General features: G+C 60.0%; 1 protein-coding gene across 1 annotated transcript in view; it reads right to left on the bottom strand.

The window, feature by feature from the left end:
• The window catches only part of LOC119957022 (serine/threonine-protein kinase N2-like), a 130,773-nt gene extending 112,742 nt beyond the window's left edge, over window positions 1–18,031 (bottom strand). Inside the window, exons 1-3 of the mRNA XM_038784605.1 lie at window positions 17,668–18,031; window positions 15,523–15,677; window positions 3,818–3,947 (exon numbers count right to left, since the gene is read on the bottom strand). Of these exons, the coding sequence (XP_038640533.1) occupies window positions 3,818–3,947; window positions 15,523–15,677; window positions 17,668–18,031 (649 nt within the window). The remainder of the gene's footprint in view (window positions 1–3,817; window positions 3,948–15,522; window positions 15,678–17,667) is intronic.
• Between the last annotated feature and the right edge of the window lie 3,841 nt (window positions 18,032–21,872).

The following is a 21,872-nucleotide window of genomic DNA, read 5'->3' as shown; positions in this document are numbered from 1 at the left end:
AGCCTCAGTGAATTCTTTGACGATGTGACGGGACACAAAGAACAAAGAGAAATTACAGCACAGGAACAGGCCCTTCGGCCCTCCCAGCCTGCGCCGATCCAGATCCTTTATCTAAAACTGTTGCCTATTTTCTAAGGATCTGTATCCCTCTGCTCCCGCCCGTTCATATATCTGTCTAGATACATCTTAAATTACGCTATTCTGCCCAAAGAACATTGATGAAGATCGGGCAGTGAATGTGGTATATAAGGTTCCCCATGGTCGGCTCATTCAGAATGTTAGGGGGCATGGGATACAGGGAAATTTGGGTGTCTGGATATAGAATTGGCTGGCCGAAAGAAGACAGCGCATGGTAGTGGGTGGAAAGTATTCTGCCTGGAACATAGAACATACAGTGCAGAAGGAGGCCATTCAGCCCATTGAGTCTGCACAGACCCACTTAAGCCCTCACTTCCACTCTATCCCCATAACCCAAAAGCCCCTCCTAACCTTTTTTTTGGTCACTAAGGGCAATTGATCATGGCCAATCCCCCTAACCTGCACATCTGAAATGAATACTTTTCGTCAGTATTCACTCAGGAAAAAGATAATATTGTGGAGGAGAATGCTGAGACCCAGGCTATTAGAATAGATGGCATTGAGGTGCGTAGGGAAGAAGTGTTGGCAATTCTGGACAAGGTGAAAATAGATAAGTCCCCGGGGCCTGATGGGATTTATCCTAGGATTCTCTAGGAAGCCAGGGAAGAGATTGCTGAGCCTTTGGCTTTGATTTTTATGTCATCATTGGCTACAGGAATAGTGCCAGAGGACTGGAGGATAGCAAATGTGGTCCCTTTGTTCAAGAAGGGGAGTAGAGATAACCCCGGTAACTATAGGCCGGTGAGCCTCACGTCTGTTGTGGGTAAAGTCTTGGAGAGGATTATAAGAGATACGATTTATAATCATCTAGATAGGAATAATATGATTAGGGATAGTCAGCATGGTTTTGTGAAGGGTAGGTCATGCCTCACAAACCTTATCGAGTTCTTTGAGAAGGTGAATGAACAGGTAGACGAGGGTAGAGCAGTTGATGTGGTGTATATGGATTTCAGTAAAGCGTTTGATAAGGTTCCCCACGGTCGTCTATTGCAGAAAATACGGAGGCTGGGGATTGAGGGTGATTTAGAGATGTGGATCAGAAATTGGCTAGTTGAAAGAAGACAGAGGGTGGTGGTTGATGGCAAATGTTCAGAATGGAGTTCAGTTATGAGTGGCGTACCACAAGGATCTGTTCTGGGGCCGTTGCTGTTTGTCATTTTTATAAATGACCTAGAGGAGGGCACAGAAGGTTGGGTGAGTAAATTTGCAGATGACACTAAAGTCGGTGGAGTTGTAGACAGTGTGGAAGGATGTTGCAGGTTACAGAGGGACATAGATAAGCTGCAGAGCTGGGCTGAGAGGTGGCAAATGGAGTTTAATGTGGAGAAGTGTGAGGTGATTCACTTTGGAAAGAATAACAGGAATGCGGAATATTTGGCTATTGGTAAAATTGGTAGTGTGGATGAGCAGAGGGATCTCGGTGTCCATGTACATAGATCCCTGAAAGTTGCCACCCAGGTTGATAGGGTTGTGAAGAAGGCCTATGGTGTGTTGGCCTTTATTGGTAGAGGGATTGAGTTTCGGAGCCATGAGGTCATGTTGCAGCTGTACAAAACTCTAGTACGGCCGCATTTGGAGTATTGCGTACAGTTCTGGTCGCCTCATTATTGGAAGGACGTGGAAGCTTTGGAACGGGTGCAGAGGAGATTTACCAGGATGTTGCCTGGTATGGAGGGAAAATCTTATGAGGAAAGGCGGATGGACTTGAGGTTGTTTTCGTTGGAGAGAAGAAGGTTAAGAGGTGACTTAATAGAGTCATACAAAATGATCAGAGGGTTAGATAGGGTAGACAGTGAGAGCCTTCTCCCGCGGATGGAGGTGGCTAGCACGAGGGGACATAGCCTTAAATTGAGGGGTAATAGATATAGGACAGAGGTCAGAGGTGGGTTTTTTACGCAAAGAGTGGTGAGGCCGTGGAATGCCCTACCTGCAACAGTAGTGAACTCGCCAACATTGAGGGCATTTAAAAGTTTATTGGATAAGCATATGGATGATAAGGGCATAGTGTAGGTTAGATGGCCTTTAGTTTTTGACTTCCCAGGTCGGTGCAACATCGAGGGCCGAAGGGCCTGTACTGCGCTGTATCGTTCTATGTTCTATGTTCTATCTTTGGACTGTGGGAGGAACCGGAGTACCCGGAGGAAACCCACGCAGGCACGGGGAGAACGTGCAGACTCCGCACAGACAGTGACCCAGTGGGGAATCAAATCTGGGACCCTGGCGCTGTGAAGCCACAGTGCTAACCACTTGTGCTACTGTGCTGGAGGTCAGTGACCAGTGGTATCCCGCAAGGATCTGTTCTGGGACCTCTGCTCTTTGTGGTTTTTATAAATGACTTGGATGAGGAAGTAGAAGGGTGGGTACTAACCTACTAAGGTTTGCCGATGACACGAAGGTTGGGCTAGTTGTAGATAGTGTTGAGGGCTGTTGCAGGTTACAACAGGACATTGACAGGATGCAGAGCTGGGCTGAGAAGCGGCGGATGCAGTTCAACCTTGATAAATGTGAAGTGATTTATTTTGGAAGGTCGAATTTGAATGCTGAATACAGGGTTAAAGGCAGGATTCTTGGAAGTGTGGAGGAACAGAGGGATCTTGGGTCCACATACACAGATCCCTCAAAGTAGCCACCCAGGTTGATAGGGTTATTAAGAAGGCGTATGGTGTGTTGGCTTTCATTAACAGGGGGATTGAGTTTCAGAGCCGCGAGCTTTTACTGCAGCTTTGTAAAATTCTAGTTCACCCACACTTGCAATATTGTGTCCAGTTCTGGTATCTCATTGTAGGATGGATGTGGATGCTTTGGAGAGGGTGCAGAGGATATTTACCAGGATGCTGCCTGGACTGGAGGGCATGTCGTATGAAGGGAGATTGAGACAGCTAGGGGATTTCTCAATGGAGAGAAGAAGGCAGAATGGTGACTTGATAGAGGTGTACAAGGTGATGAGAGGCATGGATAGAGTGGATAGCCAGAGACTTTTCCCCAGGGTGGAAATGGCTGTCACGAGGGGACATCATTTTATGGTGATTGGAGGAAGGTACAGGGGAGATGTCAGAGGTAGGTTCTTTACACAGAGAGTGGTGGGTGTGTGAAATGCACTGCCAGCAGAGGTGGTGGAGTCAGAGTCATTCGGGACATTTAAGCGACTCTTAGACACAAGGACAGCAGTAAATTGAAGGGGTGTAGGTTAGGTTGATCTTCGATTAGGATAAATGGTCGGCACAACATGGTGGGCTGAAGGGCCTGTACTGTACTGTTCTATGTTGTATTATAGAGAACTGTATTCTTTGTGGGGAGTATTTTAGTTTATGGTTGCCAAGATGTTTACTGTGTGTGTTTAAAAGTGTTATTGGGATTCAAAGAATGAACATTGTTTTCTGTTGAAAAATACTCTCTGTTGCATCAGACCTGTAAAGTGGCTCCCCATAACCACAATCTATTAAACTTTGTGGGTCAGGTGAACTCTATGATACACTTTTGGGTTCTCTAAACCCTGGCCTGTAACAGCAGGGTAGGTGGATTGGCCACGCTAGACCGTCCCTTAATTGGAAAAATTGGGGGGTGGGATGATCTTCCATTTCACTCGTGCTCTGGGAAGGTTAGAAACGATGGGCATTGCGCACTCCCGGGACACATCCAGCATCTACTATGGTGCCAGCTCCCTCTCGTCAACACTTACCTTGCCCGTCCTCAACCTCCAGGTTTAACTCGTCCGCCTGCACTGCTTTCCGGACCTGCATGCGGATGACTTCAATTTTGGTTTTGCTGTCCTGCAGCATCTGTTGAGCAGTAGACAGCATCTTCCGGTCCTTTGGGATAAAAACCAACAGGAAAATCGAGGGCTTTTCACGTCACGAGAAGAAAGAAATGCATTTTTAAAACAACCAGGCCATTCTCTCCCCCCCCCCCCCCCCCCCCCCCACCTCCCCCCCACCGCCCCCCACCTCTCTCAACAATAATACGTCCCCTGAAAGGGTTTTCGACACAGAGTTTGGGTTGTATATATCCAGGGATGTGTGACAGCGTCGACCGAGAATGGATACTTGACACCGAAATACTGAGACAATCTGTGTAAATACAATATAAATACGCAACTTTCGAAGAAGCATGTTTGAAACGTGGGTAGGTTTGGATCTTTACAAAGCGGATGGTGCTCACAACATTGACCGTGAGAGCAGTGTGCTCCCTCTGGGTCCAGAGCGGAAATATTTCTTTTGTTTTTACCATCTGAAGTTGACAACAGCTCCATTAATATATATGAGCATTTTCTATAATATGTGAAAGATTCGGCAAGCTTTAAATGTAAGGTCTACAAAATTATGAGGGGAGGTTTACAAAATTATGAGGGGCATAGACAGAGTGGATAGTCAGAGGCTTTTCCCCAGGGTAGAGGGGTCAATTACTAGGGGGCATAGGTTTAAAGGTGCGAGGGGCAAGTTTTAGAGGAGATGTACGAGGTAAGTTTTTTACACAGAGGGTAGTGGGTGCCTGGAACTCGCTGCCGGAGGAGGTGGTGGAAGCCGGGACGATAGTGACATTTAAGGGGCATCTTGACAAATACATGAATAGGATGGGAATAGAGGGATACGGACCCCGGAAGTGCAGAAGAGTTTACTTTAGACGGGCAGCATGGTCGGCGCAGGCTTGGAGGGCCGAAAGGCCTTTTCCTGTGCTGTACTTTTCTAAATAAAAGCAAATTACTGCAGATGCCGGAATCTGAAATGAAACAGAAAATGCTGGAAAATCTCAGCAGGTCTGGCAGCGTTTATAGGGGGAGAAAAGAGCTAACGTTTCGAGTCCAATGCCTGTCAAAGCTCAAACTTTGACAAAGAGTCATTGGACTCGAAACGTTAGCTCTTCTCTCTCCCTATAAACGCTGCCAGACCTGCTGAGATTTTCCAGCATTTTCTCTTCTGTACTTTTCTTTGTTCTTTGGATTTAATCTTATTCGTGGGGTCATGATTGAACAACCCTTTTCAACGTTGCGGCCTGAAGGAGGATACCTAACGCGGCCCACCCACTCCCCTCGGCTGTGAGGGTACCTAACGGGGCCCACCCACTCCCCTCGGCTGTGAGGGTACCTAACGGGGCCCACCCACTCCCCTCGGCTGTGAGGGTACCTAACGGGGCCCACCCACTCCCCTCGGCTGTGAGGGTACCTAACGGGGCCCACCCACTCCCCTCGGCTGTGAGGGTACCTAACGGGGCCCACCCACTCCCCTCGGCTGTGAGGGTACCTAACGGGGCCCACCCACTCCCCTCGGCTGTGAGGGTACCTAACGGGGCCCACCCACTCCCCTCGGCTGTGAGGGTACCTAACGCGGCCCACCCACTCCCCTCGGCTGTGAGGATACCTAACGGGGCCCACACACCCCCTCGGCTGTGAGGGTACCGCACGCGGCCCACCCACTCCCCTCGGCTGTGAGGGTACCAAACGGGGCCCACCCACTCCCCTCGGCTGTGAGGGTACCTAACGCGGCCCACCCACTCCCCTCGGCTGTGAGGGTACCGCACGCGGCCCACCCACTCCCCTCGGCTGTGAGGGTACCGCACGCGGCCCACCCACTCCCCTCGGCTGTGAGGGTACCTAACGGGGCCCACCCACTCCCCTCGGCTGTGAGGATACCTAACGGGGCCCACCCACTCCCCTCGGCTGTGAGGATACCTAACGGGGCCCACCCACTCCCCTCGGCTGTGAGGGTACCTAACGGGGCCCACCCACTCCCCTCGGCTGTGAGGGTACCGCACGCGGGCCCCCTCGGCTGTGAGGGTACCGCACGCAGGCCCCCTCGGCTTTGAGGGTACCTAACGTGGACCCCCTCGGCTGTGAGGGTACCTAACGTGGACCCCCTCGGCTGTGAGGGTACCGCACGCGGCTCACCCACTCCCCTCGGCTGTGAGGGTACCGCACGCGGCCCACCCACTCCCCTCGGCTGTGAGGGTACCGCCGCGGCTCACCCACTCCCCTCGGCTGTGAGGGTACCTAACGGGGCCCACCCACTCCCCTCGGCTGTGAGGGTACCTAACGGGGCCCACCCACTCCCCTCGGCTGTGAGGGTACCGCACGCGGCCCACCCACTCCCCTCGGCTGTGAGAGTACCGCAAGCGGACCCCCTCGGCTGTGAGGGTACCTAACGGGGCCCACCCACTCCCCTCGGCTGTGAGGGTACCGCACGCGGCCCACACACCCTCCTCGGCTGTGAGGGTACCTAATGGGGCCCCCCTCGGCTGTGAGGGTACCGCACGCGGACCACACCCCCCACCCTCGGCTGCCCAGCATCAATTCCTCGAGCTGAAAAATGAAACATTGCGTATTTTCTTTTGGATAAATTTGGTTCCTGATCAGGGAAAGGAATGCCAATGTGGGCTCCCAGGGCACTTTGCCACTCTGGGCACTCTGAGGACCAACATACACGGCAGGTGCAGTGAGGATCTCGCTCTCCGGGCAGAAGCACCATTGGCATTTGCCACCCCAGCTGCTTGCCTGGCGCCAGGGCAGTGTAGCCAGGGCAGTGTAGCCAGGGCAGTGTAGCCAGGGCAGTGTAGCCAGGGCAGTGTAGCCAGGGCAGTGTAGCCAGGGCAGTGTAGCCAGGGCAGTGTAGCCAGGGCAGTGTAGCCAGGGCAGTGTAGCCAGGGCAGTGTAGCCAGGGCAATGTAGCCAGGGCAGTGTAGCCAGGGCAGTGTAGCCAGGGCAATGTAGCCAGGGCAGTGTAGCCAGGGCAATGTAGCCAGGGCAGTGTAGCCAGGGCAGTGTAGCCAGGGCAATGTAGCCAGGGCAATGTAGCCAGGGCAATGTAGCCAGGGCAGTGTAGCCAGGGCAATGTAGCCAGGGCAGTGTAGCCAGGGCAGTGTAGCCAGGGCAGTGTAGCCAGGGCAGTGTAGCCAGGGCAATGTAGCCAGGGCAATGTAGCCAGGGCAATGTAGCCAGGGCAATGTAGCCAGGGCAGTGTAGCCAGGGCAGTGTAGCCAGGGCAGTGTAGCCAGGGCAATGTAGCCAGGGCAATGTAGCCAGGGCAGTGTAGCCAGGGCAGTGTAGCCAGGGCAATGTAGCCAGGGCAATGTAGCCAGGGCAATGTAGCCAGGGCAGTGTAGCCAGGGCAGTGTAGCCAGGGCAGTGTAGTCAGGGCAGTGTAGCCAGGGCAGTGTAGCCAGGGCAGTGTAGCCAGGGCAGTGTAGCCAGGGCAGTGTAGCCAGGGCAGTGTAGCCAGGGCAATGTAGCCAGGGCAGTGTAGCCAGGGCAGTGTAGCCAGGGCAGTGTAGCCAGGGCAGTGTAGCCAGGGCAATGTAGCCAGGGCAATGTAGCCAGGGCAATGTAGCCAGGGCAATGTAGCCAGGGCAATGTAGCCAGGGCAGTGTAGCCAGGGCAATGTAGCCAGGGCAATGTAGCCAGGGCAGTGTAGCCAGGGCAATGTAGCCAGGGCAATGTAGCCAGGGCAATGTAGCCAGGGCAATGTAGCCAGGGCAATGTAGCCAGGGCAGTGTAGCCAGGGCAATGTAGCCAGGGCAATGTAGCCAGGGCAGTGTAGCCAGGGCAATGTAGCCAGGGCAGTGTAGCCAGGGCAGTGTAGCCAGGGCAGTGTAGCCAGGGCAGTGTAGCCAGGGCAGTGTAGTCAGGGCAGTGTAGCCAGGGCAGTGTAGCCAGGGCAGTGTAGCCAGGGCAGTGTAGCCAGGGCAGTGTAGCCAGGGCAGTAGAGCCAGGGCAGTGTAGCCAGGGCAGTAGAGCCAGGGCAGTGTAGCCAGGGCAATGTAGCCAGGGCAGTGTAGCCAGGGCAGTAGAGCCAGGGCAGTGTAGCCAGGGCAGTGTAGCCAGGGCAATGTAGCCAGGGCAGTGTAGCCAGGGCAGTGTAGCCAGGGCAATGTAGCCAGGGCAGTGTAGCCAGGGCAGTGTAGTCAGGGCAGTAGAGCCAGGGCAGTGTAGCCAGGGCAGTGTAGCCAGGGCAGTGTAGCCAGGGCAGTGTAGCCAGGGCAGTGTAGCCAGGGCAGTGTAGCCAGGGCAGTGTAGCCAGGGCAATGTAGCCAGGGCAGTGTAGCCAGGGCAGTGTAGCCAGGGCAATGTAGCCAGGGCAATGTAGCCAGGGCAATGTAGCCAGGGCAATGTAGCCAGGGCAGTGTAGCCAGGGCAATGTAGCCAGGGCAGTGTAGCCAGGGCAGTGTAGCCAGGGCAATGTAGCCAGGGCAGTGTAGCCAGGGCAGTGTAGCCAGGGCAATGTAGCCAGGGCAGTGTAGCCAGGGCAGTGTAGCCAGGGCAGTGTAGCCAGGGCAATGTAGCCAGGGCAGTGTAGCCAGGGCAATGTAGCCAGGGCAGTGTAGCCAGGGCAGTGTAGCCAGGGCAATGTAGCCAGGGCAGTGTAGCCAGGGCAGTGTAGCCAGGGCAGTGTAGCCAGGGCAGTGTAGCCAGGGCAATGTAGCCAGGGCAGTGTAGCCAGGGCAGTGTAGCCAGGGCAATGTAGCCAGGGCAGTGTAGCCAGGGCAATGTAGCCGGGGCAATGTAGCCAGGGCAGTGTAGCCAGGGCAGTGTAGCCAGGGCAGTGTAGCCAGGGCAGTGTAGCCAGGGCAGTGTAGCCAGGGCAGTGTAGCCAGGGCAGTGTAGCCAGGGCAGTGTAGCCAGGGCAGTGTAGCCAGGGCAATGTAGCCAGAGCAGTGTAGCCAGGGCAGTGTAGCCAGGGCAGTGTAGCCAGGGCAGTGTAGCCAGGGCAGTGTAGCCAGGGCAATGTAGCCAGGGCAGTGTAGCCAGGGCAGTAGAGCCAGGGCAATGTAGCCAGGGCAATGTAGCCAGGGCAGTGTAGCCAGGGCAGTGTAGCCAGGGCAGTGTAGCCAGGGCAGTGTAGCCAGGGCAGTGTAGCCAGGGCAATGTAGCCAGGGCAGTGTAGCCAGGGCAGTGTAGCCAGGGCAGTGTAGCCAGGGCAGTGTAGCCAGGGCAGTGTAGCCAGGGCAGTGTAGCCAGGGCAATGTAGCCAGGGCAGTGTAGCCAGGGCAGTGTAGCCAGGGCAGTGTAGCCAGGGCAATGTAGCCAGGGCAGTGTAGCCAGGGCAGTGTAGCCAGGGCAGTGTAGCCAGGGCAATGTAGCCAGGGCAGTGTAGCCAGGGCAGTGTAGCCAGGGCAGTGTAGCCAGGGCAGTGTAGCCAGGGCACTGTAGCCAGGGCAATGTAGCCAGGGCAGTGTAGCCAGGGCAGTGTAGCCAGGGCAGTGTAGTCAGGGCAGTGTAGCCAGGGCAGTGTAGCCAGGGCAGTGTAGCCAGGGCAATGTAGCCAGGGCAGTGTAGCCGGGGCAGTGTAGCCAGGGCAGTGTAGCCAGGGCAGTGTAGCCAGGGCAGTGTAGCCAGGGCAGTGTAGCCAGGGCAATGTAGCCAGGGCAATGTAGCCAGGGCAGTGTAGCCAGGGCAGTGTAGCCAGGGCAGTGTAGCCAGGGCAGTGTAGCCAGGGCAGTGTAGCCAGGGCAGTGTAGCCAGGGCAACGTAGCCAGGGCAATGTAGCCAGGGCAATGTAGCCAGGGCAATGTAGCCAGGGCAGTGTAGCCAGGGCAATGTAGCCAGGGCAATGTAGCCAGGGCAATGTAGCCAGGGCAGTGTAGCCAGGGCAATGTAGCCAGGGCAATGTAGCCAGGGCAGTGTAGCCAGGGCAGTGTAGCCAGGGCAGTAGAGCCAGGGCAATGTAGCCAGGGCAATGTAGCCAGGGCAATGTAGCCAGGGCAATGTAGCCAGGGCAGTGTAGCCAGGGCAATGTAGCCAGGGCAATGTAGCCAGGGCAATGTAGCCAGGGCAGTGTAGCCAGGGCAATGTAGCCAGGGCAGTGTAGCCAGGGCAATGTAGCCAGGGCAATGTAGCCAGGGCAATGTAGCCAGGGCAATGTAGCCAGGGCAGTGTAGCCAGGGCAATGTAGCCAGGGCAATGTAGCCAGGGCAATGTAGCCAGGGCAATGTAGCCAGGGCAATGTAGCCGGGGCAATGTAGCCAGGGCAATGTAGCCAGGGCAGTGTAGCCAGGGCAATGTAGCCAGGGCAGTGTAGCCAGGGCAGTGTAGCCAGGGCAGTGTAGCCAGGGCAGTGTAGCCAGGGCAGTGTAGCCAGGGCAGTGTAGCCAGGGCAGTGTAGCCAGGGCAGTGTAGGCAGGGCAGTGTAGCCAGGGCAGTGTAGCCAGGGCAATGTAGCCAGGGCAGTGTAGCCAGGGCAGTGTAGCCAGGGCAGTGTAGCCAGGGCAGTGTAGCCAGGGCAGTGTAGCCAGGGCAGTGTAGCCAGGGCAACGTAGCCAGGGCAACGTAGCCAGGGCAGTGTAGCCAGGGCAATGTAGCCAGGGCAGTGTAGCCAGGGCAATGTAGCCAGGGCAGTGTAGCCAGGGCAATGTAGCCAGGGCAGTGTAGCCAGGGCAGTGTAGCCAGGGCAGTGTAGCCAGGGCAATGTAGCCAGGGCAGTGTAGCCAGGGCAGTGTAGCCAGGGCAATGTAGCCAGGGCAGTGTAGCCAGGGCAATGTAGCCAGGGCAATGTAGCCAGGGCAATGTAGCCAGGGCAGTGTAGCCAGGGCAGTGTAGCCAGGGCAACGTAGCCAGGGCAATGTAGCCAGGGCAATGTAGCCAGGGCAATGTAGCCAGGGCAATGTAGCCAGGGCAGTGTAGCCAGGGCAATGTAGCCAGGGCAATGTAGCCAGGGCAGTGTAGCCAGGGCAGTGTAGCCAGGGCAGTGTAGCCAGGGCAATGTAGCCAGGGCAGTGTAGCCAGGGCAGTGTAGCCAGGGCAGTGTAGCCAGGGCAGTGTAGCCAGGGCAGTGTAGCCAGGGCAACGTAGCCAGGGCAATGTAGCCAGGGCAGTGTAGCCAGGGCAGTGTAGCCAGGGCAGTGTAGCCAGGGCAATGTAGCCAGGGCAGTGTAGCCAGGGCAATGTAGCCAGGGCAGTGTAGCCAGGGCAGTGTAGCCAGGGCAGTGTAGCCAGGGCAGTGTAGCCAGGGCAGTGTAGCCAGGGCAATGTAGCCAGGGCAATGTAGCCAGGGCAGTGTAGCCAGGGCAGTGTAGCCAGGGCAGTGTAGCCAGGGCAGTGTAGCCAGGGCAATGTAGCCAGGGCAATGTAGCCAGGGCAGTGTAGCCAGGGCAGTGTAGCCAGGGCAATGTAGCCAGGGCAGTGTAGCCAGGGCAGTGTAGCCAGGGCAATGTAGCCAGGGCAATGTAGCCAGGGCAATGTAGCCAGGGCAGTGTAGCCAGGGCAATGTAGCCAGGGCAATGTAGCCAGGGCAATGTAGCCAGGGCAGTGTAGCCAGGGCAGTGTAGCCAGGGCAGTGTAGCCAGGGCAGTGTAGCCAGGGCAATGTAGCCAGGGCAGTGTAGCCAGGGCAGTGTAGCCAGGGCAGTGTAGCCAGGGCAGTGTAGCCAGGGCAGTGTAGCCAGGGCAGTGTAGCCAGGGCAGTGTAGCCAGGGCAGTGTAGCCAGGGCAGTGTAGCCAGGGCAGTGTAGCCAGGGCAGTGTAGCCAGGGCAGTGTAGCCAGGGCAATGTAGCCAGGGCAATGTAGCCAGGGCAGTGTAGCCAGGGCAATGTAGCCAGGGCAGTGTAGCCAGGGCAATGTAGCCAGGGCAGTGTAGCCAGGGCAGTGTAGCCAGGGCAGTGTAGCCAGGGCAGTGTAGCCAGGGCAATGTAGCCAGGGCAATGTAGCCAGGGCAGTGTAGCCAGGGCAATGTAGCCAGGGCAATGTAGCCAGGGCAATGTAGCCAGGGCAGTGTAGCCAGGGCAATGTAGCCAGGGCAATGTAGCCAGGGCAGTGTAGCCAGGGCAGTGTAGCCAGGGCAGTGTAGCCAGGGCAGTGTAGCCAGGGCAATGTAGCCAGGGCAATGTAGCCAGGGCAGTGTAGCCAGGGCAGTGTAGCCAGGGCAGTGTAGCCAGGGCAGTGTAGCCAGGGCAGTGTAGCCAGGGCAGTGTAGCCAGGGCATTGTAGCCAGGGCAGTGTAGCCAGGGCAGTGTAGCCAGGGCAGTGTAGCCAGGGCAGTGTAGCCAGGGCAATGTAGCCAGGGCAATGTAGCCAGGGCAATGTAGCCAGGGCAGTGTAGCCAGGGCAGTGTAGCCAGGGCAGTGTAGCCAGGGCAATGTAGCCAGGGCAGTGTAGCCAGGGCAGTGTAGCCAGGGCAGTGTAGCCAGGGCAGTGTAGCCAGGGCAGTGTAGCCAGGGCAATGTAGCCAGGGCAGTGTAGCCAGGGCAGTGTAGCCAGGGCAGTGTAGCCAGGGCAGTGTAGCCAGGGCAATGTAGCCAGGGCAGTGTAGCCAGGGCAATGTAGCCAGGGCAGTGTAGCCAGGGCAATGTAGCCAGGGCAGTGTAGCCAGGGCAGTGTAGCCAGGGCAGTGTAGCCAGGGCAGTGTAGCCAGGGCAATGTAGCCAGGGCAGTTTGCCAGGGCAGTGTAGCCAGGGCAGTGTAGCCAGGGCAGTGTAGCCAGGGCAATGTAGCCAGGGCAGTGTAGCCAGGGCAATGTAGCCAGGGCAGTGTAGCCAGGGCAGTTTGCCAGGGCAGTGTAGCCAGGGCAGTGTAGCCAGGGCAGTGTAGCCAGGGCAGTGTAGCCAGGGCAGTGTAGCCAGGGCAGTGTAGCCAGGGCAGTGTAGCCAGGGCAGTGTAGCCAGGGCAGTGTAGCCAGGGCAGTGTAGCCAGGGCAGTGTAGCCAGGGCAATGTAGCCAGGGCAATGTAGCCAGGGCAGTGTAGCCAGGGCAGTGTAGCCAGGGCAATGTAGCCAGGGCAATGTAGCCAGGGCAGTGTAGCCAGGGCAGTGTAGCCAGGGCAGTGTAGCCAGGGCAGTGTAGCCAGGGCAGTGTAGCCAGGGCAGTGTAGCCAGGGCAGTGTAGCCAGGGCAGTGTAGCCAGGGCAGTGTAGCCAGGGCAGTGTAGCCAGGGCAGTGTAGCCAGGGCAGTGTAGCCAGGGCAGTGTAGCCAGGGCAGTGTAGCCAGGGCAGTGTAGCCAGGGCAGTGTAGCCAGGGCAGTAGAGCCAGGGCAGTGTAGCCAGGGCAATGTAGCCAGGGCAGTGTAGCCAGGGCAGTGTAGCCAGGGCAGTGTAGCCAGGGCAGTGTAGCCAGGGCAGTGTAGCCAGGGCAATGTAGCCAGGGCAATGTAGCCAGGGCAATGTAGCCAGGGCAGTGTAGCCAGGGCAGTGTAGCCAGGGCAGTGTAGCCAGGGCAATGTAGCCAGGGCAGTGTAGCCAGGGCAGTGTAGCCAGGGCAGTGTAGCCAGGGCAGTGTAGCCAGGGCAGTGTAGCCAGGGCAATGTAGCCAGGGCAATGCAGCCAGGGCAGTGTAGCCAGGGCAGTGTAGCCAGGGCAATGTAGCCAGGGCAGTGTAGCCAGGGCAGTGTAGCCAGGGCAGTGTAGCCAGGGCAGTGTAGCCAGGGCAGTGTAGCCAGGGCAATGTAGCCAGGGCAATGTAGCCAGGGCAGTGTAGCCAGGGCAGTGTAGCCAGGGCAGTGTAGCCAGGGCAGTGTAGCCAGGGCAGTGTAGCCAGGGCAGTGTAGCCAGGGCAGTGTAGCCAGGGCAATGTAGCCAGGGCAGTGTAGCCAGGGCAGTGTAGCCAGGGCAGTGTAGCCAGGGCAGTGTAGCCAGGGCAGTGTAGCCAGGGCAATGTAGCCAGGGCAATGTAGCCAGGGCAGTGTAGCCAGGGCAGTGTAGCCAGGGCAGTGTAGCCAGGGCAATGTAGCCAGGGCAGTGTAGCCAGGGCAATGTAGCCAGGGCAATGTAGCCAGGGCAATGTAGCCAGGGCAGTGTAGCCAGGGCAGTGTAGCCAGGGCAGTGTAGCCAGGGCAGTGTAGCCAGGGCAGTGTAGCCAGGGCAATGTAGCCAGGGCAATGTAGCCAGGGCAGTGTAGCCAGGGCAGTGTAGCCAGGGCAGTGTAGCCAGGGCAATGTAGCCAGGGCAGTGTAGCCAGGGCAGTGTAGCCAGGGCAATGTAGCCAGGGCAATGTAGCCAGGGCAGTGTAGCCAGGGCAGTGTAGCCAGGGCAATGTAGCCAGGGCAATGTAGCCAGGGCAATGTAGCCAGGGCAGTGTAACCAGGGCAGTGTAGCCAGGGCAGTGTAGCCAGGGCAATGTAGCCAGGGCAATGCAGCCAGGGCAGTGTAGCCAGGGCAGTGTAGCCAGGGCAATGTAGCCAGGGCAGTGTAGCCGGGGCAGTGTAGCCAGGGCAGTGTAGCCAGGGCAATGTAGCCAGGGCAATGTAGCCAGGGCAGTGTAGCCAGGGCAATGTAGCCAGGGCAGTGTAGCCAGGGCAGTGTAGCCAGGGCAGTGTAGCCAGGGCAGTGTAGCCAGGGCAGTGTAGCCAGGGCAGTGTAGCCAGGGCAGTGTAGCCAGGGCAATGTAGCCAGGGCAGTGTAGCCAGGGCAATGTAGCCAGGGCAATGTAGCCAGGGCAATGTAGCCAGGGCAGTGTAGCCAGGGCAATGTAGCCAGGGCAATGTAGCCAGGGCAGTGTAGCCAGGGCAATGTAGCCAGGGCAATGTAGCCAGGGCAATGTAGCCAGGGCAGTGTAGCCAGGGCAATGTAGCCAGGGCAGTGTAGCCGGGGCAGTGTAGCCAGGGCAGTGTAGCCAGGGCAATGTAGCCAGGGCAGTGTAGCCAGGGCAGTGTAGCCAGGGCAATGTAGCCAGGGCAATGTAGCCAGGGCAGTGTAGCCAGGGCAGTGTAGCCAGGGCAATGTAGCCAGGGCAATGTAGCCAGGGCAATGTAGCCAGGGCAGTGTAGCCAGGGCAGTGTAGCCAGGGCAGTGTAGCCAGGGCAATGTAGCCAGGGCAGTGTAGCCAGGGCAGTGTAGCCAGGGCAGTGTAGCCAGGGCAGTGTAGCCAGGGCAGTGTAGCCAGGGCAATGTAGCCAGGGCAATGTAGCCAGGGCAGTGTAGCCAGGGCAGTGTAGCCAGGGCAATGTAGCCAGGGCAATGTAGCCAGGGCAGTGTAGCCAGGGCAGTGTAGCCAGGGCAGTGTAGCCAGGGCAATGTAGCCAGGGCAATGTAGCCAGGGCAGTGTAGCCAGGGCAATGTAGCCAGGGCAATGTAGCCAGGGCACTGTAGCCAGGGCAATGTAGCCAGGGCAGTGTAGCCAGGGCAGTGTAGCCAGGGCAGTGTAGCCAGGGCAATGTAGCCAGGGCAGTGTAGCCAGGGCAGTGTAGCCAGGGCAATGTAGCCAGGGCACTGTAGCCAGGGCACTGTAGCCAGGGCAATGTAGCCAGGGCAGTGTAGCCAGGGCAGTGTAGCCAGGGCAATGTAGCCAGGGCAGTGTAGCCAGGGCAGTGTAGCCAGGGCAATGTAGCCAGGGCTACAATGTGCTGCTTTAACACACCCTAGCAGGAGACTATTTCTCCGAAATGCTCAACCAAGTGTTCCGCACCAACAGTCGTTCTAGAGCAGCTGATGGTTAATGTGCGGAAGCTCGGTGCTGGTAACTATCCGCCTTACCTTGACAGGTCCACTGGAGTACATCTGAATCATGTTCTCCGCCCCTTGTTTCACCTTCATCTCAATATCAAGCTGTTTCTCGAGGGCCACAATGCGGTTCTTGTTCGCAGTCAGACGAGCCTCCCGACTCAGACTACCAGGAGATTGAGGTGCATCTGTGCAAGGGGAAATGAAAACAATCAAATCAGGTCTTGGTCAGAGGTTGTTCTCAGATGGAAGCCGTGGAACAGATTTCAATCCTTTGTTTACTGGGCTGGGTGCTCAACTGTGACAGGACAAGAGAGATGTATAAAATCCACTCACAACTCCCCACAGCACTGCCCCACACAATGACATTACATACCTGTTGTGACAAAGGTTGCAGACATTTTCATAGAATTACATAGAATTTACAGTGCAGAAGGAGGCCATTCGGCCCATCGAGTCTGCACCGGCTCTTGGAAAGAGCACCCTACCCAAGGTTAACACCTCCACCCTATCCCCATAACTCAGTAACCCCCACCCAACACTAAGGGCAATTTTGGACACTAAGGGCAATTTAGCATGGCCGATCCACCCTAACCTGCACATCTTTGGACTGTGGGAGGAAACCGGAGCACCCGGAGGAAACCCACGCAGACACGGGGAGGATGTGCAGACTCCGCACAGACAGTGACCCCAGCCGGAATCGAACCTGGGACCCTGGAGATGTGAAGCAGTTGTGCTAACCACTATGCCGTCGTGCTGCCCAGTTCATGACTCTTTTGAAGGAAGAGTTAGAAAAACAGTTGGTGAACTTCCGACCATTTCAAACGGGCAGTTAAGAGTCAGTCACGTTGCTATGGGCCTGGAGTCACATGTAGGCCAGACCGGGTAAGGACGGCAGATTTCCTTCCCTAAAGGACATTAGTGAACCAGACGGGTTTTTACGACAATCGACAATGGGTTTCATGGTCACCATTAAGCTTCTAATTCTAGATTTTTACTGAATTCAAATTTCACCATCTGCAGTGGCGGGATTTGAAGCCGAGACCCCAGAGCAGTACTGAGAGTCTCCAGTTTACTGGTCCAGTAACAATACCCCACTACGCCACTGCCTCCTTCCAGCAATGTGTAGGTTGGGTGGGGCTGCAGGGATAGGGTTGGGGTAGTGGGCAATGGGCCTGGATAGGGTGCTCCTTCAGAGGGTCAGTACAGCCCCGATGGGCCGAATGGCCTCCTTCTACCTAGAACATAGAAAATACAGCACAGAACAGGCCCTTCGGCTCACGATGTTGTGCCGAACCTTTGTCCTAGATTAATCATAGATTATGAATTCTGTACTGTAAATTCTAAGATTTCTCGGATTCTATGATTTCTATTAAGTCTTTTTCTTTCTCACCTGTAGCTTTTACTGTTTTTTTAAATATTTCTTGCTAGTTTCCTCTCATTCCAATCTCCTCCTCTTTATCTGGTCGTTTGGAGGTGTTAAAATTCTTCCCAATTTTCTAGCCTACAGCTAATCTTTGTAGCGTTGGTACCATTTCAATTTGGTACCATCCTTAACTTGTTTAGCTAGCAACAGATGGTTCGATCTTTCTCGTTCAGTCTTTCTTTCTCAATGACATATATCTTTATTGAGAATTATGAAATAGCTCCTTAAAGGTCTGCCGCTACACATCTACTGCCTTACCTTTTAAGCTATTTTCCCAATCTACTTTAGCCAATTCCATCTTCATATCTTTGTTATTGCCTTTATTTAAATTTAAGGCACTTCGGTTCAGACCCATGTTTCTCCCCCTCAAACTAAATGTGAAATTCATTAAGTTATGATCACTCTTCCCTTGAGAATCCTTTTAATGAGATCAGTAATTCATTCAGTTCATTGCATATTACCAGGTCTAAAACAGCCTGTTCCCTGGTTGGTTCCAACACACGTTGTTCTCAGGAACTATCCTGAATAGATTCTATGAACGTGTCCTCGAAGCTACTTTTATCAATTTGATTTTCCAATGTAGCTAGTCTAATTAGTAAGTTCACGGATGACACCAAGGTTGGTGGAGTGGCAGATAGTGTTGAGGATTTTCAGAGGATACAGCAGGACATAAATAGGTTGGAGACTTGAGCAGAGAAATGGCCCATTTCAGGCAAATTTCAGACAAAAAGAATAAATATCCCAGCATTTACCTTGCAGTTCCTCCGGATCCTTCACCACAATGTATGCATCAAGATCCTGCAGTTGCTCGTGTAACTCCTCCAGCTTCCGGTTCGAGTTTTTAAGGACATGTTCCACATTGGACAGGTTCTTTTTGTCAGTGGTGACTTTACGCAGGTTATCTGCACCTTCCTTGATTTTCAGTTCCTTCCTGATCTCCCGTTTGATGTGCTCTTTGGCCTCGTCCAGTTTCTGCTGGAATGACGTGTCCGAGAAATCTGAGATCTGGTCCAGACGGAGCTGCTCGAAGATGGGAAAGCTCCCAGGGTCGCTCTGCAGGGGGGGAGGAACCAGACCAAACCGATTGGCAGCAATGTTAGAGCAGTGTGTTAGCATCACAGTCACAGTAATACATTCAACACCGGGAGAATAAACCGGAGGGGTCTGTGCAGGGAGGGCTCGGTGCAGGGAGGGCTCGGTGCGCGGAGGGGTCTGTGCGGGGAGGGCTCGGTGCAGGGAGGGCTCGATGCGCGGAGGGCTCGGTGCGGGGAGGGCTCGGTGCGCGGAGGGCTCGGTGCGGGGAGGGCTCGGTGCGGGGAGGGCTCGGTGCGCGGGGAGGGCTCGGTGCGCGGGGAGGGCTCGGTGCGGGGAGGGCTCGGTGCGCGGAAGGGTCTGTGCGCGGAGGGCTCGGTGCGGGGAGGGCTCGGTGCAGGGAGGGCTCGGTGCAGGGAGGGATCGGTGCGGGGAGGGCTCGGCGCGGGAGGGCTCGGCGCGGGGAGGGCTCGGTGCGCGGAGGGCTCGGCACGGGGAGGGCTCGGCGCGGGGAGGGCTCGGCGCGGGGAGGGCTCGGTGCGGGGAGGGCTCGGTGCGGGGAGGGCTCGGTGCAGGGAGGGCTCGGTGCAGGGAGGGCTCGGTGCGCGGGGAGGGCTCGGTGCGGGGAGGGCTCGGCGCGGGGAGGGCTCGGTGCGGGGAGGGATCGGTGCAGGGAGGGATCGGTGCGCGGAGGGATCGGTGCGCGGAGGGATCGGTGCGGGGAGGGCTCGGTGCGGGGAGGGCTCGGTGCGGGGAGGGCTCGGTGCGGGGAGGGCTCGGTGCGGGGAGGGCTCGGTGCGGGGAGGGCTCGGTGCAGGGAGGGCTCGGTGCGGGGAAGCCTCTGTGCGGGGAGGGCTCTGTGCAGGGAGGGCTCGGTGCGGGGAGGGCTCGGTGCGGGGAGGGCTCGGTGCGGGGAGGGCTCGGTGCGGGGAGGGCTCGGTGCGGGGAGGGCTCGGTGCGGGGAGGGCTCGGTGCGCGGGGAGGGCTCGGTGCAGGGAGGGCTCGGTGCGGGGAGGGCACGGTGCGCGGAGGGCTCGGTGCGGGGAGGGCTCGGTGCGCGGAGGGCTCGGTGCAGGGAGGGCTCGGTGCAGGGAGGGCTCGGTGCAGGGAGGGCTCGGTGCGGGGAGGGCTCGGTGCGCGGAGGGCTCGGTGCGCGGAGGGCTCGGTGCGGGGAGGGCTCGGTGCGCGGAGGGCTCGGTGCGGGGAGGGCTCGGTGCGGGGAGGGCTCGGTGCGCGGAGGGCTCGGTGCGCGGAGGGCTCGGTGCGGGGAGGGCTCGGTGCGCGGAGGGCTCGGTGCGGGGAGGGCTCGGTGCGCGGGGAGGGCTCGGTGCGGGGAGGGCTCGGTGCGCGGAGGGCTCGGTGCGGGGAGGGCTCGGTGCGCGGGGAGGGCTCGGTGCGGGGAGGGCTCGGTGCGGGGAGGGCTCGGTGCGCGGGGAGGGCTCGGTGCGGGGAGGGCTCGGTGCGCGGAGGGCTCGGTGCGCGGAGGGCTCGGTGCGCGGGGAGGGCTCGGTGCAGGGAGGGCTCGGTGCGGGGAGGGCTCGGTGCGCGGGGAGGGCTCGGTGCAGGGAGGGCTCGGTGCGGGGAGGGCTCGGTGCGGGGAGGGCTCGGTGCGCGGAGGGCTCGGTGCGGGGAGGGCTCGGTGCGGGGAGGGCTCGGTGCGGGGAGGGCTCGGTGCAGGGAGGGCTCGGTGCGGGGAGGGCTCGGTGCGCGGGGAGGGCTCGGTGCGCGGGGAGGGCTCGGTGCGGGGAGGGCTCGGTGCAGGGAGGGCTCGGTGCGCGGAGGGCTCGGTGCGGGGAGGGCTCGGTGCGGGGAGGGCTCGGTGCGCGGAGGGCTCGGTGCGGGGAGGGCTCGGTGCGGGGAGGGCTCGGTGCGGGGAGGGCTCGGCGCGGGGAGGGCTCGGTGCGCGGGGAGGGCTCGGTGCGGGGAGGGCTCGGCGCGGGGAGGGCTCGGTGCGCGGGGAGGGCTCGGTGCGGGGAGGGCTCGGTGCGCGGGGAGGGCTCGGTGCAGGGAGGGCTCGATGCGCGGGGAGGGCTCGGTGCGGGGAGGGTTCGGTGCGGGGAGGGCTCGGTGCGCGGGGAGGGCTCGGTGCGGGGAGGGCTCGGTGCGGGGAGGGCTCGGTGCGCGGGGAGGGCTCGGCGCGGGGAGGGCTCGGTGCGGGGAGGGCTCGGTGCGCGGGGAGGGCTCGGTGCGCGGAGGGCTCGGTGCAGGGAGGGCTCGGTGCGCGGGGAGGGCTCGGTGCGCGGGGAGGGCTCGGTGCGGGGAGGGCTCGGTGCGGGGAGGGCTCGGTGCGGGGAGGGCTCGGTGCGGGGAGGGCTCGGTGCGGGGAGGGCTCGGTGCGGGGAGGGCTCGGTGCGCGGAGGGCTCGGCACGGGGAGGGCTCGGCGCGGGGAGGGCTCGGTGCGGGGAGGGCTCGATGCGCGGGGAGGGCTCGGTGCGCGGGGAGGGCTCGGTGCGCGGGGAGGGCTCGGTGCGGGGAGGGCTCGGTGCGGGGAGGGCTCGGTGCGCGGGGAGGGCTCGGTGCGGGGAGGGCTCGGTGCGGGGAGGGCTCGGTGCGGGGAGGGCTATGTGCGGGGAGGGCTCGGTGCGGGGAGGGCTCGGTGCGGGGAGGGCTCGGTGCGGGGAGGGCTCGGTGCGGGGAGGGCTCGGTGCGCGGAGGGCTCGGTGCGGGGAGGGCTCGGTGCGGGGAGGGCTCGGTGCGCGGGGAGGGCTCGGTGCGCGGGGAGGGCTCGGTGCGGGGAGGGCTCGGTGCGGGGAGGGCTCGGTGCGGGGAGGGCTCGGTGCGCGGAGGGCTCGGTGCGGGGAGGGCTCGGTGCGGGGAGGGATCGGTGCGGGAGGGCTCGGTGCGCGGGACGGTCTCGGTGCGCGGAGGAGGTCTCGGGTGCGGGGGGAGGGCTCTGGTGCGCGGGAGAGGGCCTCGGTGCGCGGAGGGCTCTGGTGTCGCGGAGGGCTCGGTGCGGGGAGGGCTCGTGCGCGGGAGGTCTCGGTGCGCGGGGAGGGGCTCGGTGCGCGGAGGGGCTCGGTGCGAGGAGGGCTGCGGTGGCGCGGGGAGGGCTCGGTGCGGCGGGAGGGCTCGGTGCGCGAGGGCTCGGATGCGGGGAGGGCTCGGTGCGGGGAGGGCTCGGTGGCACGGGAGGGCTTCGGTGCGGGGAGGGCTCGGGTGCAGCGGAGGGCTTCGGTGCAGGGGAGGGCTCATCGGTGCGGGGAGGGCTCTGTGCGGGGAGGGCTCGGTGCGCGTGAGGGCTCGGTGCGGGAGGGGCTCGGTGCGCGGGGAGGGCTCGGCGCGGGGAGGGCCTCGGTGCGCGGAGGGCTCGGTGCGCGGGAGGGCTCGGTGCGGGAGGGCTCGGTGCCGGGGAGGGCTCGGTGCGGGGAGGGGCTCGGTGCGGGGAGGGCTCGGTGCGGGAGGGCTCGGTGCGGGGAGGGCTCGGTGCGGGGAGGGCTCGGTGCGGGGGGGGCTCGGGGCGCGGGAGGGCTCGGTGCGCGGGAGGGCTCGGTGCGCGGAGGGCTCGGTGCGCGGGGAGGGCTCGGTGCGCGGGGGGGCTCGGTGCGGGGAGGGCTCGGTGCGCGGGGAGGGCTCGGTGCGCGGAGGGCTCGGTGCGGGGAGGGCTCGGTGCGGGGAGGGCTCGGTGCAGGGGAGGGCTCGGTGCGGGGAGGGCTCGGTGCGGGGAGGGCTCGGTGCGGGGAGGGCTCGGTGCGGGGAGGGCTCGGTGCGGGGAGGGCTCGGTGCGGGGAGGGCTCGGTGCGCGGGAGGGCTCGGTGCGGGGAGGGCTCGGTGCGCGGAGGGCTCGGTGCGCGGAGGGCTCGGTGCGGGGAGGGCTCGGTGCGGGGAGGGCTCGGTGCGCGGGAGGGCTCGGTGCGCGGGAGGGCTCGGTGCGGGGAGGGCTCGGTGCGGGGAGGGCTCGGTGCAGGGGAGGGCTCGGTGCGGGGA

Source organism: Scyliorhinus canicula, chromosome 25, assembly GCF_902713615.1.
Source record: "Scyliorhinus canicula chromosome 25, sScyCan1.1, whole genome shotgun sequence".
NCBI classification, from domain to species: Eukaryota; Metazoa; Chordata; class Chondrichthyes; order Carcharhiniformes; family Scyliorhinidae; genus Scyliorhinus; species Scyliorhinus canicula.
The sequence above is the reverse complement of the archived record's forward strand: the minus strand, read 5'-3'. Positions and strand labels throughout refer to the sequence as shown.